The sequence below is a fragment of the Moschus berezovskii genome, chromosome 20 (assembly GCF_049115385.1).
Source record: "Moschus berezovskii isolate FMDL1 chromosome 20, NW_MosBer_1.0, whole genome shotgun sequence".
In the NCBI taxonomy this organism is placed as follows: Eukaryota; Metazoa; Chordata; class Mammalia; order Artiodactyla; family Moschidae; genus Moschus; species Moschus berezovskii.
Genome location: NC_142479.1, coordinates 53,231,739 through 53,250,241, shown reverse-complemented (window position 1 = coordinate 53,250,241; position 18,503 = coordinate 53,231,739). Strand labels below are relative to the sequence as shown.

Genomic DNA, 18,503 nt, shown 5'->3' with positions numbered 1-18,503 from the left:
GGTGTTCATTGGAAGGACTGATGCTAAAGCTGAAACTCCAATACTTTGACCACCTCATGAGAAGAGCTGACTCACTGGAAAAGAGTCTGATGCTAGGAAGGATTGGGGGTGGGAGGAGACGGGGACGACAGAGAATGAGATGGCTGGATGGCATCACCGACTCAATGGACATGAGTTTGAGTGAACTCCGGGAGTTGGTGATGGAAAGGGAGGCCTGGCCTGCTGTGATTCATGGGGTCGCAAAGAGTCGGACACAACTGAGAGACTGAACTGAACTGAACTCAACTGAACTCAAAGATTCATCTGGGGGAAATCCAGGGACATCACTAAAAATCATGAACATTTTATTTCAAGCAGAGCCATAGAGAACTTTTTAAAATTTGAAATGTATTCATCTCTGTGCCAGCCATTTTCTCTAATTGTAGGTGTGAACTTTTAGGTAAATTTTGCTGTTTCCTGTAAGGTTGCTCTTTAACTTCCTTTCTCTGCCTTCCTCTTCCCCAGAGTTTGAACTGTAACTTGCTTAAATAATGACAATAATTTACCTTTGCATTGCACTTCATCTATGGATTTTAACCCATTTTTATCTCATTCGAGCCTCACGATAATCCTCAGAGTTGAAGAATGTAGATATAATTATCCTTATTTTACAGAAGAGAAAGATGAGCTTCTAAAAATTTAATTGCTTGCCATAGCAAGAAAGGTAGACAGCAGTACAGCAGTTACCAATTGTAACTCTTAATGGGGTCCTCTTGAATCCACACCCTCTCCAGGAAAAAACCACACAGAGTTTCCCACCATCATGCACTGAGATACAGGTAGACTTAAAGTAAGAGAGGAGAACCATGGCTTGAAAGATGAGTGAATCCAAGTTGAGAGGAAATGGTTTGAGTTGTCAGGATGATCCTGGACAGGGAGCCTGCACTGTGCTCACTCTTTATGTTGGACTATGCTTGAAGTCTAAATGGTCTACTGGAACTAGAATCCAGGTCTTCCTTACCAGAGCTACATTTCACTTGGGAAGAAAATGTACTACTTTGGGGGGAAAAAAAAACAATGAACAAAATCGATTGTGGTAGATTAACATAGGTCTTTAACTTCACTTTCCATTGGTAGCAATATTGGTAGTGAAATTATTCTTCTACTTAGTGTTTGCTGCTGCTGCTAAATTCAACTTTCCCACACTCGGTAGAGAAAGAAACAAAATAAGCCAGTTTTCAATAGAAATACACATGGCCAATGTGTATTAGAAAGAATGTTTTAACCTAACAGTTATGAAAGAAATACAAATACTATAACAGTGGAATTTCATTTTTGCCTGACAAGTTGACAAAAACTTTTAAAATAAAATATCCATCAAAGCATACAGAAACAGGAATATTCAAATAGCAGTTTGGAATATGTAAACAGGAAAAAATAGCTAAATAAAATGATTCTGGAGAGCAGTATGGCAATGAATATCAAAGGTCTTAAAATATCATTAATTAACATTTGCTCCAATAATTCTACCTAATAATGAGTCCTCTTTCTGAAATGATCAGACATGTGCATAAAGATTTATGTACACAATTGTTACTATTGCCGCAATTATCTTAGAAGAAAAGTTGCAAACAGTTTAAATGATTAATACATGAGATTTCTAAGCAACTTAGAAGTACAATTATATGATGAACACTAAGAAATACTTAAAATAACATTATCAAATATACTTAAGAATATAAGATCATGAAAATATATATATTTAAGTGAAAATGCAAGTTATAGAATGGTATATGCAATGTGATTCCAGTGGTGTCATAAAATGATAAACAAGTATATAGAAAAATGTCTAGAGGGATATATATAAACACTGATAGAGAATTTCTCTTGACGATAAGGTGTTGTGGATAATTTCTTTATACATTTCTATATAGTTTGAATTTTTAATGAAGATGCAATATTTTACAATAAAAATGGGATAATAGTGTATGTCTCCATATTAATGTCAATTAGATCATCAAAAGTCCCAACACTACAATACTACTAATACAATGTTACATGTATATTATATATCAATTAAAAGTCAGTTAATTTATTAAAGTCCCCAAAGCTAAAAGAGAGTTACTAAAAATAAGTTATCTTTAAAAGAAGAATAGTTCATCAAACCAATTGATAACAGATAAAGGTAAAGAAAATAAAAACTGACCAGCACGAGAGAAAAGACCTACACCCTACAGTTGTCTGCCATGCATACTCCCCATCAGGGCTGGTGCTGGAATTATCATAGCAGAAGCCACTGATGATAGCTCATAAAGCTTGTGTTCCAGTGACAAATAGCAAGAGTAATCTGTTCAGATTTAGCAGTGAACTCAAACAAAGGTTAATTAGGAAAATAAAGACTCTTTACAAGCATCTAAATGTCAAGCCAGTCAAAGGATAATGGGTACACTAACATAAACAAGAACCAGGAAAGAAGCCTTCCAGTTGGAACAACACCCACTAGAGAGGGTATATAAGAGTCCCAGAGCAAAAAAAAGACATTCTCACTTCAGGAGACTCATCTTCTTTAAACCAAATCAATAATAAACACAGCTTCCCAACACCATGGCTTGCTGTGCTCCCCTCTGCTGCAGCGTCCCCTCCAGCCCCGCCACCACCATCTGCTCCTCTGACAAATTCTGCAGGTGTGGAGTCTGCCTGCCCAGCACCTGCCCACACACAGTCTGGTTACTGGAGCCAACCTGCTGTGACAACTGCCCCCCACCTTGCCACATTCCTCAGCCCTGTGTGCCCACCTGCTTCCTGCTCAACTCTTCCCAGCCCACCCCAGGCCTGGAAACCATCAACCTCACAACCTTCACTCAGCCCAGCTGTGAGCCCTGCATCCCAAGCTGCTGCTGACCGATGGCTGCCTCACCCAGTGTCTGACAGAGTCAACCCAGAAGCTTTAGTTCTCACCTATCTCAGTACCTGCAACTAATTGTGGCTCCGCTTTCAAAATTGGAACAAAGATGGCGTTATCACAGACAACCCTCACAAAAAAGAAACCAAGAGACTTTCGATGGCCATGGAGTGGACATCAGTGAACAAGGACAATTGGAATAGGTAGATGCCTATAGGCTTCCCAACGCTGTTCAGTTCCTTCATGTTAAATTGTATCTTTCTTTGGTGCTTTGGGAATTCTGTTTCCAGTCTTGAATGGTATCTTTCTGGAAATTGAGGAGCTTCTTCATGATTATTCTAATAAAGTTTATATCTCTGGCATAACACAAATGTCTATACTTCCATTTATTTTTGTTAACGCATAAATGTATTTTTTAACTCCAAAGGTCAGTATTTTAAGAAACTGAGAACATCTGCAAAACGGAAAAGGGTGGCAGTACAGACAAATACTTCTTGCTTTTGCTGCTCCTGTTGTTTTAAGAAAACTAAATGGCATTGCATATAAAATGGTCCAGGATATCAGCATAATTTCCCTGACTTGTCTTTCCTCCAAAATGGTTTAAGGTAGATAGGGAAACACCAAATATGATCCAAAGACCAAATATGACCTAATATATCAACTAATCTAGACGCCAGATCTATTTGTGAAAAAATATATATAGCAATAGTATTCATTCAATAAACATATTAAGTACCTATTATGTACCCTGTGTTTTACCATCCCTGCTAAGAATGAACTGATTGTCTGGAAAGTAAGGCAGATATATATACAATATCCACTCACTCCCTCATACAACTAACAATTATTTATTGAATGCAACTGAACTGAACTGAACTGAGCATTGTATTGTAATAAAAATATATAAATTATACTGTATAGCACAGGGATCTATACTCAAAATCTTGTAATAAGCTATAATGGAAAAGAATTTGAAAAAGAATGTATTTATATGCAGGGGCTTCCCAGGTGGTGCTAGTGGTAAAGAACCGACCTGCTGATGCAGGAGACATAAGAGACACAGGTTCAGTTCCTGGGTCAGAAGGATCCCCTGGAGAAGGGCATGGCAATCTACTCCAGTATTCTCGCCTGGAGAATCTCATGGACAGGGGAGCCTGACAGGATACAGTCCCTGGGGTCACAAAGAGAGGAACACAACTGAAGCAACTTAGCACACACACATATATGTATGTACAACTGCTATAAACTTGAAATTAACACAACACTGTAAACTAACTATGCTTCAGTTTTAAAAATGTGAGTCAAAAATGTGTATCAGAGAAGTGCTGTGGTATGAAAAATTGAGAACAATTAAGAAATTAAGATTTAAGTGATAAAAAGGAGAAAAGACACAGTCAAAGACAAATCGACTGAAGCTGGAGATCAAAAGAGTATGGAAAAGATGTCAAGAGATACTAGGCAGTAGTGTAAGGTCACCAATATAAAAAGGAATGCTGTGTTCTGCTCTAGCAATGCCAAAACACAAGTGACATATCTAAATGAAGTTTGTGCTGTGCTGTGCTTAGTCGCTCAGTCATGTCCAACTCTTTGTGGCCTCGTGGACTTCCCACCAGGCTCCTCTGTCCATGGGGATTCTCCAGGCAAGAATATTGGAGTGGGTTGCCATGCCCTCCTCCAGGGGATCTTCCCAATTCAGAGATCGAACCCAGGTCTCCTGCATTGCAGGTGGATTCTTTATCATCTGAGCCACCAGGGAAGCAAATAAAGTTTAGGCAACTGGAATTTGTAATTGTGTTCTAGAAGGAAGCAGATATATGACGGAAGGTGAGGAAGTCTGTGTAAAAGACAATATCAACAGAAGCTGTTTCACACCGCACTGAATGAAATTCTATCGGGTTGGCACAGAATGGCTTTTGAGGGATAAAGAACTGACTGGAAATACCAGAATTCATTCAGTACTAATGGACTTTGAGTTCCCAGCCTATCCAGAGGGGCCAAAGCTCTTTGTGTACCTTGGGGATTCTACTGATATTCCAGAAGAACACACCAAAAGAGTAAGGATCACAACCTTGAGAAGAGAGCACATGAAATTATACCTGCCCTGGAAAAATCTAAAACCTAGCCTGAGAGGAGCAAGAGGATCTTCCAGAGATTTGACGTCTTGTCAGAACAAAGCCCGACATTCAAAACTCTGCAACATAATTGAAATTTCCTAAAATGTCAGACTTTATTTTTTTGGGCTCCAAAATCACTGCAGATGCTGATTGCAGCCATGAAATTAAAAGACGCTTACTCCTTGGAAGGAAAGTTATGACCAACCTAGATAGCATATTAAAAAGCAGAGACATTACTTTGCCAACCGAGGTCCGCCTAGTCAAGGCTATGGTTTTTCCCATGGTCATGTATGGATGTGAGAGTTGGACTGTGAAGAAAGCTGATGGCCGAAGAATTGATGCTTTTGAACTGTGCTGTTGGAGAAGACTCTTGAGAGTCCCTTGGACTGCAAGGAGATCCAACTAGTCCATTCTAAAGGAGATCAATCCTGGGTGTTCATTGGAAGGACTGATGCTAAAGCTGAAACTGCAATACTTTGGCCACCTCATGCAACGAGTTGACTCACTGGAAAAGACTCTGATGCTAGGAAAGGTTGGGGGCGGGAGGAGAAGGGGACAACGGAGAATGAGATGGCTGGATGGCATCACCGACTCTGTGGATATGAGTTTGAGTGAACTTCGGGAGTTGGTGATGGACAGGGAGGCCTGGCATGCTGTGATTCGTGGGGTCGCAGAGAGTTGGACACGACTGAGTGACTGAACTGAACTGAACTGAAAATGTATTATCTAAAATGGATAGCATATAATTTAAAATTTCCAGACATGTTAAGAAGCAAGAAAATCTCACCTATAAACAAGAGAAAAAGCTGCCAATAGAAATAGATCCATAGATATATAGATGTTAGAATTAGCAAACAATATCTTAAAACAAATATTATCAATAATTTTCATGGATTTAAAGGGAAGGATGAACAAAGGTAAAAGGAAAAGAATGAACAAGATGAGGAATCTCACCAGAAAAAGTAAAAATTTTTAATTCTATTTGATAAATTAATAATAAATTAAATTTATTTAAATTAAGAGAGAAGCAAATGAAAATTCTAGAACTAAAGATTGTAATAAAAAAAAGTCAATAGTTGCCATTAATACCAGAATAGAAAGTGCCAACTAAATCTTCTGGGCCAGTGTCAAGTAGTCCAATATGCATGAAATTGGAGTTCCAGAATGATAGGCAAGTGAAAATGGGGCAGAAAAACTGGGGGAGGGGAAGCTGAAAATTTTCCAAATTTAGTGATATATTTCAGTAACTCACAAATTCAAGAATATCAAGCAGGATAAATACAACTTAAATACACACACACACAACATCTAGATATATCATAGTCAAACTGCTGAATTAAGAAAGATCAATAGAATATATTTTTTTAAATTAGGGGAAAACCTACATTAAAAAGAGGGTATCAAAGAGTAAAAGGATGTCTAATTTCTGTACAGTAAAGAACTTTTAGTGTAGTGTTGAAATATAAGGAGAAAACCAAGTTTCCTCAATGAATAATAAATTCTAAGAGACTATTTTAATCCTCTATCTAAAGTCTCCAGGTTTGGTTTTGGTTGGTTGGTTGTTTTTCCATTATCAGCTACTTAAGGAAGAAGTCCTCAGAGTTAGAAAAAAATTGTTTATTCTGAATCATGAAACTTTTAACTTTGTCGGAGTAATGGACTACCCCCCCCATAAAGATCTTGAACATTCTGCAGACAATGTGCTCTATACACTTTTTAAAATGAAATAAATACCACAATCAAAGGCAAAAAAACTGAAAGTTGGAGATAAAACTTAAGAACCCAGAAAACTTGCATCTCGGATCCCTATCCATTCAGCACTGCCCCAGGGATTTCATCCAATGGAATTGCTGGAACTCATACAATAGAATTTTATTCCCAAGTTCCAGCATTTTCAATTTTCATGAAATTGAGGCCTTCAAAATTAAATAAATAAGTAAATAAGAGAAAACAGCTTCCATGTCCCAGAAGAAATTCCTTTTGTAACTTTCTTCCTTCTATACTGAAGTGTAGTTAAAGAAGGTTTATCTTCCTGAGACTAAAAAATTATAACAGAATTTGTATTTCATTCTTATTAGAGATACAGATAAAAATCTGTAATTCTGATATAAAAGTGAAGCATAGGAAAAGTGAAGAAGGCAAGTTTCAGGAAATCAAAGATTATAACTCCAAGTTTCGATAACCAATTTATATTTTGGCATGCAAGGCAAAAGTGATGCCCATCAGTTATGTAAAGTGACTTTTCAGTTTGCACATGGGCATGTATGGTTCTCACACACACTCTTCAAATTCGGTACACACTCACTCCTCCACCATGTGAGCACAGCAAGACCACAAAAAGCACTGAACATTGCTAATCACACAGAACACTTTTATGGTGGTGGCACAAACAAATAAATGGCATTTAAATGAGTTGTAGGAAAGGTTGGGGAGGGAGGAGAAGGGGACAACAGAGAATGAGATGGCTGGATGGCATCACCGACTCTGTGGACATGAGTTTGAGTGAACTCCGGGAGCTGGTGATGGACAGGGAGGCCTGGCGTGCTGTGATTCATGGGGTCGCAGAGAGTCGGACACGACTGAGCAACTGAACTGAACTGAACTGAATATTAATTTCAAAAGAAGACACGGGCAGTTTTCAATGCACAGGATCAAAATCTGTAGGAATATTATTTCCCTTATGTGTAATCAGTTGTATCTATAATTACTGATTGCCCAAATTTTCTCCTTCTTTCCTTTTTCTGTCAAAAGGACAATGCTTCCTATGAAGATTTTCTGAAACATGTGCTTTATCCTGTTAGCACATGGAGATGGTGTCCTTATTTGGAAACCTGAAGTTATGCCTCTTTTATGAAGCATAAAACTCTTCTTCAGCAAATAAACAACACTAATGAATGTTCATATGAAAACTGGCACCGGAAAACATCCTGTGTAGTCTGTAAATACCCATTTGAAGTGGGGTATATATAAAAGTCTCGGGAGGGAATGAGAGTTTTGGAGGCGGGCAATTGGAGTTTTGCAACTAGTCCCTGTCCTTCACTTCTGATAGAATGGCTTCTGACTGTTCCCCCACGGGCTGCTCTTCTGAATCCAGTGTCAGGGCTTCTGATTGTGCCCTTGCTTCAACCTGTTCCGTGGAAACCGCTTGTCTCCCCAGCGCCTGTGCAACATCCAGCAGCCAGACCCCCAGCTTTCTATCCGGGTCTTGCTTGCCAGCTGGGTGCCTCCCGCCGTCCTGCTATGCTGGGAGTTGTAATATTCCGTGCTTGGTGGGGAACTGTGCCTGGCGTGAGGATGGTGTGTTCAACAGTAACGAGAAGGAGACAATGCAGTTCCTCAATGACAGGCTCGCCAGCTATCTGGAGAAGGTGCGCGGCCTGGAGGAGTTGAATGCCGAGTTGGAATGCAGGATCCGAGAACAGTGTGAAGAGGATGTCCCGTTGGTGTGCCCTGATTATCAGTGTTACTTTGACACCATTGAAGATCTCCAGCAAAAGGTCTAGTATCTCATCACCCTAATGTTCTACCTTCCCAGTCTGTGATGTGCTTAATGTTTATACTACTACAAGAGTCTGTGCTATGGAGGGAAACCAGGGAAAGGGGAGGGACTTCCCAGGGGTAATGTGATGTAGAAGAAAGGGTACTGGACAAAAAGTCAGCAAACAGGGTGACTGGTAGTCCAATGGTTAAGACATTGTGCTTCCACTGCAGAGGGCTCAGGTTCCATCCCTGGTGGGGGACTAAGACCCCACAGGCCATGCGGCATGGCCAAAAAGAATAGAGGGGGGAAAAAGTCAGTAAACATCAGCGCTAGCCTCTATGCTGCTGCTAATTACTGCTGCTGCTAAGTCACTTCAGTCGTGTCCAACTCTGTGGGACCCCATAGACGGCCTCTACTAAGTGACCATAATAAACTCACTTACCCCTAAATTTACCTTTATCAGCTAGAGAATGAGGAAAAGCAGTGTTATATCTAAAATTATTTCTGTGTGTAACACTGTACATGTATATTATTTAACATAGATATGGAAATGTCACTTTTTTAATCATATAATTTTACCTAGTAATTATGTCCTTTTCTTACTGATAAATTTTTATTATCATGGGTGGGGCTGTAGTCATAATATAAACTCCTAGAGAGAAATCTACCTAAGTTCAGTGGCCAAGGAATACTGCAAAAATGTTTTACGTCATTAAAAAAAATAAACCTTTTTATTTCTCTATTTTGTTTATTAACTGGCTCTCCTTTTTCCTTCATGAAATCATGTGGTCAGTAAAAGCAGGCTGAAAGCTATTCTGTATTTTCTTATAAAGACTTTTAAAAGATAAACACTGGCATAGTTATTAAATGAGTAGATATGTGGATTTCTTTCAAAGAACCATTCGTGACATAGTAATTTACTTCCCAGATCTTGTGTACGAAGGCAGAGAATTGTAGACTTGCTGTACAGCTTGACAACTGCAAACTGGCTGCTGATGACTTTAGGTCAAAGTAAGTTTAATCTGAACATTTTTTCCCTTGGAGGAAATTGCTTTATAATGTTGTGGTAGTCTCTGCCATATATCGACATGAACCAATCATAATTATGTATATGTATATATATATATCCACTTTTTCTTGAGCCTCTCCCACCCCAATTCCACCCATCTAGGTCACCACAGAGCACAAGGCTGGGCTCCTTGTGTTATACAGCGGCTTCCCATTAGCTATCTATTTCACCCATGATAGTGTATATGTGTCAATGTTACTTTCTCAATTTATCCTACCCTTTCCTTCCCCTTGCTGTGTCCACCAGACCATTCTCTACATCTGCATCTCCATTTCTTCTCTGTAAATAGATTCATCAGTACTGTATTTTTAGATTCCATATATACATATATATGCATTAATATACAATATTTGTTTTTCTCTTTCTGACTTATTAGTGATTCCCTCTGTATAACAGGCTATTGGTTTATCATTCTCACTACAACTGACTCAAATTTTTATCCTTTTCATGGCTTGGTAATGTTCCATTTTATGTATTATCACAACTTCTTTATCCATTCATCTGTCAATGGAAATCTAGGTTGCTTCTGTGTCCTAGTTACAGTAAATAGTGCTGCCAAGAACACTGGGGTGTGTATGTCTTTTTGATTTGTGGTTTTCTCAGGGTATATACCCAGTAGTGGGATTGCTGGGTCATATCGTAGTCTTATTCCTAGTTTGTTAAGGAATCTCCATACTGTTCTCCATAGCAGCCATACCAATTTATATTCCCACCAACAGTGCAATAGTTTCCCTTTTCTCCACATCCTCCCCAGCATTTATTGTTTGTGATTTTTTTTGATGATGGCCATTCTGATTGCTGTGAGGTGATACCTCATTGTAGTTTTGATTTACATTTCTCTAATAATGAGAGATGTAGAGTATCTTTTCATGTGTTTATTGGCCATTTGTATGTCTTATTTGGAAAAGTGTCTGTTCAGGTCTGCCCATTTTTTGACTGGACTGTTTGTTTCTCTGCTGTTGAGCTGTATGAGCTCCTTATATTGTGGACTTAGAAGCAAGTAAAAGCTAGAGTAAGACCAGATCTGAATTTGAACTTGATATATAGTAGGCTCTTTCGCTTCTTCTCTCACAAACCTACATGCACACATCACAAGTATTCCCTTTATAATATTTTTTTCAAGCTAGGAATGCTCACAAAGCTTGAATTTGTCATGACTTGGGGTGTAGAAGAAATTTTGGCATGTGGGTTCCTTGATGTCATGTGTCCCTCATCTGTATGCCTCAGCACTTTTCTCAATGTTCAACAGAGTAAGCATTGGCTGTATCTCTTTTGCTGTAAAAGGTACGAGTCTGAACTCTCTCTTCGCCAGCTGGTAGAGACTGACATTAGTGGCCTGCGTGGGATTCTGGGTGAGCTGACTGTGTGCAGATCTGATCTGGAGGCCCATGTGGAGTCTCTGAAGGATGATCTCCTTTGCCTTAAGAAAAGCCATGAAGAGGTGAGGAAAATGGCAAAGTCACTGAAGGGCTCTCAAAGTGACAAAGTTAAGCTGGGAGAGCTCATGTTGTGTATATACATAGAACTTGAGTAGATGTTGATTGATGTGGAAGAAAATCACTCTAGGCACTGTTACTCTTCAGCCTGATCATTCTGGTGGATCTCTGAATGTAAATGTGAAATGACCACTGGCCAGTGCCAAAGGGAGGAACTTCATCTGCCATTATTTTGGGCGAGGAGGCAGCTCCACAAATAGCTTTCCTGGGTGTTTTATGCCACTCTTATCTCTAACCCATAAAGTATGAAAATCAAGCTGATAATTACAGAGTATGGAGGTTGTTTCATAAAGAAGAAAAGATTCATGCAATATTTAGATTAATTTTTTAATATTCTGCATTTATAAACTTTTTGAAATCGTTAACTGTGAATTATATAATTATACGATATTTATGAAGCTGAAAAATGAAAAGCTGAATGATGTTACAGAGTTTATCTTCCTTTTGAACATTTGTTTATGATAATAGTAACTAACATTGAGACCTTATGATGCACTTAGGACTTAAGTGTTTTCTATGACTATGAACTCTCATATATCTCACAATAACTCTCTTGTAAAGGTAAAATCATACCGATTTCACAGATGAAAAAACTGAGTGATGAAAGGAGTCTCAAGCTAGGCAATCTGAAACTAAATCTCACACTTTTACTCATTACTGCAAAAAACAGAAATGGGGTGCTATTGGTATATCGCGTTGAATTTTTTCCTCACCAGTCTGACATTCTTTACTCCAAATTTCCAACTCAGGAGGTCAACGTGCTTCGTGGACAGCTAGGTGACCGACTCAGTGTGGAGCTAGACACTGCCCCCACCACAGATCTCAACAGGGTCTTGGATGAGATGCGTTGTCAGTATGAAACTGTGCTCGCCAACAACCGCAGAGACGTGGAAGAATGGTTCGCTGTTCAGGTTGGCACTTGGAGCAATAAAATGACAGGCATCCAGACTTCTGCCTAATTTGCATATTCTAATCATGCCTGTATTTCAGACAGAGGAACTGAATCAGCAGCAGCTATCCAGTGCAGAGCAGCTGCAGGGCTGCCAGACGGAGATCTTGGAACTGAAGCGCACAGCCAACACCTTGGAAATTGAGCTTCAAGCACAGCAGAGCCTGGTATGTAAGGGAAAGACCACTCTGTTTTGTCACTGAAGAATCATGCTTAAGATACTTACTGTCCCCTATTTTGTAACCCAAAAGGCAAACCCACAGTTCATGCAGCAGAAGGTCTGAATTTCCTTCCCTTTTTTAAGGATGCTGTTTACCCAGCTAGAAGCAGAAGTGATAGGTTGACAGTTTGTAATGGACCACTAGGATGTCCTGACCTTCCTTTCTGGGCTTGGGCATGATCCTGCAGCATCCTCTAGAGACAGAGAGAGTGGGAACAGAAAGGAGCAGAACGAGAGAGGAACTTACAAACCAAAGGCTCTCCGTTGAAGAAATGTCTGTTTAGCTCCTCTGCCCATTTTTTGAATGGGTTGTTTGTTTTTTTAAAAATTGAGCCACATAAGTTGATTGCAAATTTTGGAGATGTTGGTTTCACAGTTCACAAATATTTTCTCCCACTAACTCTTTTGTGATTTGGGCCAATCACATTTAAAATGAAGATACTCAGACTTTACATTCTATAACTACCCTAAACTTTCCCAGGATCCACACCTCAGCTGGACCCTTCTCTCCACACTTCACCCAAGCAGCAAGAATACCATGTATTCAAGATTACACTAAGCATTTCCTTTACCGTGTGAGCCACATTAGGTCCTATAGAGAATATCTAAATGAATAATAGCTGAGCATTCATCTTGTGAGAGGCACAATGCTAATTTAATTCTCACACTAACCTTATGCGGTAAATCCCTCCACTGACCCCATTATACAGATGAGGAAAACTGAGGCTCGGATTAAGTAACAGGGGTTCATAAAAGTTTTAAGAGGCAAAAGTGGAAGCTGAATCCAAGTGGTTCAATCTCAGAGCCTCTTCTCTTAACCACACTAGGAGCCAGGAGCCCATCACAACATTTTCTCTCAAATGCTTTTGATCCTCCTTAGGCTACACTAGTATATTATAGGTCGCAGAGGTCATAGTGGTAATGATAATTCTTACTACCTTGAAATTTTTCCAGGCACTGTTTTAGACACTTTATGTATATTTACTCATTTAACCCTCCAACTATCCTATAAGGTTGGTACTTTGCATTCTTTGTTTTTTATATAATAAAACTGAGTTCAGACTGATGGCTGTAGAAGGTGTTAATCTTCAATCTCAATAGGACTTTTGACACAGTGGTGTTTCCAGGGTGGTAAAATAGTAGGAGATTTGGGGCTTTTAAAATGTATTTATACTAAATAAATAATGCCCAAACTGAAAAAAACAAACAAACAAAAAAAAACGACTGAGGCTCAGAGAAGCTAAGTAATTTTCCAAAGTCACATAGCTGGAAAGATAAGAGTAGAGCAGTGTTGGAAAGCAGGCAATCTGGCCCCAGAGATTGTTCTACAACCACCTTCTTTACACTGTCTTTCCTTCTGCAGACAGAATCTCTGGAATGCACCGTGGCGGAGACTGAGGCCCAGTACAGCGCGGAACTGGCCCAGATACAGTGTCTGATCGATAACGTGGAGAACCAGCTGGCCGAGATCCGCTGCGACCTGGAGCGGCAGAACCAGGAGTACGAGGTGCTGCTGGACACCAAGGCCCGGCTGGAGTGTGAGATCAGCACGTACCAGGGGCTGCTGGACAGCGAGGACAGCAGGCAAGTTTCACACAGTCACTCTTAAAATTCCCCAGAGTCACAAAGAGGCTCTTGAAGGACCATCCTGTTTCCCAAAGATCTGACCATATTCAAACCTTCTTAAAGGTGTTAAAGGATATTCTTAAAGAGTGATGAAAAGCAGCAAGGCTAGTCACATGACAATTGAAATGTTCAAAATTTCTAAGGCAGAAAACATGTAACATTTCAAGCTGGGAGTTTCGCTTTGCTCCTGACTTCAGGAAACTCAGAAGAAATATTCCAGGGTACTGAATGATTTAACTACTAGACAAATGACAAAATATGCATAACTTTTGGCTAATGAGACCTAAATAGGTATTAGAAAGCAATGGAATTAATAACACTGCTATATGTGATATATTAACATGAAAGCTGTTGAGAGTAAATCCTAAGAGTTCTCATCACAAGGAAAAATTATTTTTCCTTTTCTTTTACTTTGTATCTGTATGAGCTGATGGGTGCTCAATAAATTTATTGTGGTAATCATTTCATGATGTATATAAATCAAATCATTATGCTGTACACCTTAAATTTATACAGTGCTGTATGTCAAGTATATCTCAATCAAACTAGAAGAAGCAAAAAAGGAAAGTCAGTAACACACATAAGATGGCATTTGCCAACTAAAGAAAATACATAAAAGTTTATCCAACTGTCTCTGCTACAGTGAATATGAAGGGACAATTCTGGGTCCAGGGATAAAACAGGCTTCATTCAAATGTTATTCTGAAAATAGTGTTCTTCAAAATATAATTTGAAGGGCAAATTTTGGCATGATTTTTTTCTGAGTTGACATTTTATCCAGCTTCTCCATGTTGAGATTAGTTAAAAATGGATTTTTCACAGGCTTCCCTGTAACCCATGTTCTGCAACAAGCACGTCAAACAACACTTGTGAGCCATGCTCGGCGTACATAATTTGCACAGTTGAAAACAGCTGTCCCTGAAGGTTAAACACCCAGCACAGCAGATGGAGCAAAGGGAAGCCAGCAGAATCCTTGAAAGGAGACGGTGCTTCGATCAGGGACATCCAAACTTGAAATTCAAGTTAAGAAGGCTTTTGTATTCTAAAATTGTCCTCTAAGCATGCACAAAGTATCTCTATTTTGTCATTTCCTCTCCTGCTTGCTTATTTGTGATATTCTAGGAGTCTGTAAAGCTTTCTTGCTGCTCTCCAATAAAATGTTTTCATTCCTTTAGCATGGTAAATACAGCCTTGTAGCTCCTTATTGTTAATATAATAACCATTTGATGTCAAGGTAATTGTCTAAAACCATGCCAGTAGTTTGATTTTGCCTAAACCCGGAAGGAAAATATTTTTTAATTCCTTGAATACAAATATATTAGCTAATTCATGTAAAATGTCATATATCATGGAAGATAGGTGTATATATCGTTCTGAGAAGAAACACTTGAGAATATTAATTATAAAAGTACTAGATTCCTTTTTTTTCAATTTGGCACAGGAAAGAGAAAAATCACTCATAATTCCATACCCCAAATATCCATTGTTGGAATTTTGTGAACTTCCAGTTTTCTTTCCTATAATGGTAGTAATCACAGTTGCATATGCATACAGTTTTAACCTATTTTTTCACTATATTATCTAAGCATTTTCCTTCCTAATATAAATATAAGATTGTTTCATGATCATTATTTTGTGGTTTCATAAAATACCTTAAGGTACATTGGTCTGTTATTGGACATGCAGGGTATAAGAATGAATATTTTCACATATTTAAATGGCAAAGTAGAGAACTTCCAGAAAGATAAAGTAGACATGTATTTCCCCATTTCTCTTCCTAAGTATGGCTAGAAGCCCTGGAAGTCATATATAAAACAAAAGCAGACTCTGAAAAGCTGGAAGAAGCCAAACCATCTAGATTCCTTGCTATTCAGGGAACAACAGAGTGGTGAATTCCCTGGGGTTTTGTTTTGCCTCATATACCCTGGAATTGTGAGCTGGAGAAACCAAGAACCCAGTAACACCAGCTGGTACAGACAGAAAAAAAAAAAAAAGTGCTCCAAGAAGAGGAGACTAAAGGGAAGAAAAGGGAGGTAAGGTTTCTAAACTTCACTTGAACTGACAAAATGTCAAGCCCAGTAGACCATGATATGCATATATAGTGTAATACCTAGAGCAATTACTTTAAAAGCTATACAAAGAAATACACTTAAAAACATTATAGATAAATCAAAGTGGAATTCTAAAACGTGTTCAAGGAAGGCAGGAAAAAGGAAAATGAAAAAACCCAGAGAGAGCAAACAAAAAACAAAAAATGAAGTGTGGACTTAAGCCCTACCATATCAATAATTACAACAAATAGAAAATCTTAAAATACATCAATTAAAGGACAGAGATTGGCAGAATGGATTAGAACAAGCATGACACAATTCTATGCTTTCAACAAGAAGATCACTTCAAATACAATGGTATAGGTAAATTGTAAGCAAAGCGATTGAAACAAAACAAAATACACAATTGTTCATAGACGCTTTATTGACAATAGCTAATACTGCAAGGAGATCCAACCAGTCCATTCTAAAGGAGATCAGTCCTGGATGTTCATTGGAGGGACTGATGCTAAAGCTGAAGCTGCAATACTTTGGCCACCTCATGCAACGAGTTGACTCACTGGAAAAGACTCTGATGCTGGGAAAGGTTGGGGGCGGGAGGAGAAGGGGACGACGGAGAATGAGATGGCTGGATGGCATCACCGACTCTGTGGACATGAGTTTGAGTGAACTCCGGGAGTTGGTGATGGACAGGGAGGCCTGGCGTGCTGTGATTCATGGGGTCGCGGAGAGTCGGACACGACTGAGCGACTGAACTGAACTGAACTGAAGTGAACAACTACAAACAACCAAAATGTTCTCAAAATCTTAAGGTCATTATGCTGAGTGAAAAAAAAGGTAGTCTTGAAGGGTCAGATACTGTATGATTCTATTTACATGATATTCTTGAAATAGCAAAATTATAGAGATGGAGAACAAATAGGTGTAGCATGAAGGAGATCTTTGTGTTGGCTGAACTGTTGCACATCTTAATTGCAGTGCTAGTTACCTGAAACTACATGTGTGAAAAAAATTATATCGAGTGAAACACAAACATTATATCAGTATGTCAGCTTCCTGATTTTGCAACTGTACTACAGTTGAATGACATATAACCATTGCAGAAAACCAGGGTATATGGGATCTCTTGTACTATCTTTGCAAATTCTTGTGACTCTATTGCTGTTTCAAAATTTAAGAGTTTAAAAAAAAAAAAACAGAAAGCTGGAGAGAAGTTCTCCTCAATTTTCTATTTCTACCTCTTTAAAAACCCAGAAATACAGCACATAACAGTAATAATAATAATAGTTAATACAGGTTGAAAGAAAAATCAAGTTTGAGACCTAAAATTTTATGCTAGATGTTTTATATAGCATCCTCCTGATTTAACAATAACAAAAAAGTAGTGAAAATACTCAAAATAAACTAAGGGAAGTTTATTTGTTCTCTAAATCTGTAAGTCTATTTTCATTTTGCTCTGTTTGTTTTTTATATTCACCATAAAAGTGAGATCGTATGGTATTTGTCTTTCTCAGACATTTCACTGAGTATAATGCCTTCTGAATTACATCCATTGTAATTGTCATTGCAAATGGCAAATTTCATTTTATGGCAGAGTAATATTGCATCTTCTTTATCCATTCATCTATCAATGGACACTTAGATTGCTTCCATTATCTTGGTTATTGTAAATAATGCTGCACTGAAAATGTGGGTGCCTATATCTTTTTGAGTTAGTGTTTTTATTTCCTTCAGGTAAATATGCAGAAGTCAAATTTCTGGATCACAGGGCATTCTATTTTTAGGCTGTTTAGGAACCTCCCTACTGTTTTCCATAGTGGCTGCACCAATTTATATTTGTCCACATCCCTTTTCTCCACATCCTCCCCAAAACTTATTATTTGTTGTCTTTCTGATGATAGGCATTCTGATAAGTTCGAGGTAGTATCTGATTATGATTTTGATTTGCATTTCCCTGATGATTAGTTTGTTGAATATTTTTTCATGTGTCTGTTGACCATCTGTATGTATTCTTTGGAAAAATGTCAATTCAGGTTCTCTGCCCATTTTTAATTGGGTTTTTTAATGTCAACTTGTCTGAGTATTTTTATATTTTGAATATTAACCTCTTAAAAAATATATCATTTGCTAATTTTTTCTCCAACTCATTAGGCAGCCTTTACATTTTGCTGATAGTTTGCTGCACAAAAGGTTTTAGTTTGATGTGTTCTCATTTGCTTATTTTTGCTTTTGTTTCTCTTGCCTGAGGAGATATATCCAAAAATAATATTGCTAAGACCAATTTCAAGGAGAGAATGCTGCCTATATTTTTGTCTAGAAATTTTATGATTTGGGGTCTTATATTTAAATCTTTAATCCATTTTGAGTTGATTTTTGTATATGGTGTGAAAAAATGGTCTCTTTTCATTCTTTTACATAGCTCTATCCAGTTATCCAAACACCACTAATTGAAATTCATTTCCTCATTCTTGCATTTATTCTTTGCAATAAATTAATTGACTATATCTGTGTGGGTTTATTTCTGAGCTCTCTATTTTGTCCCATGATCTATCTGTTTTTATGCCAATACTGTACTGTTTTGATTGCTGTAGCTTTGTAGTATGGTTTAAAATCAAG

The 18,503-nt window shown here is 38.3% G+C and overlaps 2 protein-coding genes across 2 annotated transcripts; both read left to right on the top strand.

Annotated features, from left to right (window-relative positions):
• Window positions 1-2,549: 2,549 nt before the first annotated feature.
• LOC148774737 (keratin-associated protein 3-3) lies at window positions 2,550-2,970 on the top strand. Its single transcript, XM_088828466.1, has one exon. The coding sequence runs from the start codon at window positions 2,584-2,586 to the stop codon at window positions 2,878-2,880; it is 297 nt and encodes a 98-aa protein (XP_088684592.1). The 5' UTR covers window positions 2,550-2,583; the 3' UTR covers window positions 2,881-2,970.
• Window positions 2,971-8,045: 5,075 nt separating this feature from the next.
• On the top strand, window positions 8,046-14,758 carry KRT40 (keratin 40). Its single transcript, XM_055397041.2, has 7 exons — window positions 8,046-8,492; window positions 9,405-9,487; window positions 10,830-10,986; window positions 11,791-11,952; window positions 12,032-12,157; window positions 13,574-13,794; window positions 14,659-14,758. Exons 1-7 carry the CDS (start codon window positions 8,046-8,048, stop codon window positions 14,756-14,758), a joined length of 1,296 nt encoding a protein of 431 aa, XP_055253016.2.
• The last annotated feature ends 3,745 nt before the right edge of the window (window positions 14,759-18,503 follow it).

Bases quoted from the DNA above. Each gene is read 5' to 3' on its own strand.
- KRT40 (XM_055397041.2), top strand. From the start codon at position 8,046: ATGGCTTCTGACTGTTCCCCCACGGGCTGCTCTTCTGAATCCAGTGTC. The intron at 8,493-9,404 runs GTCTAGTATCTC...TTTACTTCCCAG, and splicing joins TTGAAGATCTCCAGCAAAAG to ATCTTGTGTACGAAGGCAGA. The intron at 10,987-11,790 runs GTGAGGAAAATG...TTTCCAACTCAG, and splicing joins TTAAGAAAAGCCATGAAGAG to GAGGTCAACGTGCTTCGTGG.
- LOC148774737 (XM_088828466.1), top strand. From the start codon at position 2,584: ATGGCTTGCTGTGCTCCCCTCTGCTGCAGCGTCCCCTCCAGCCCCGCC.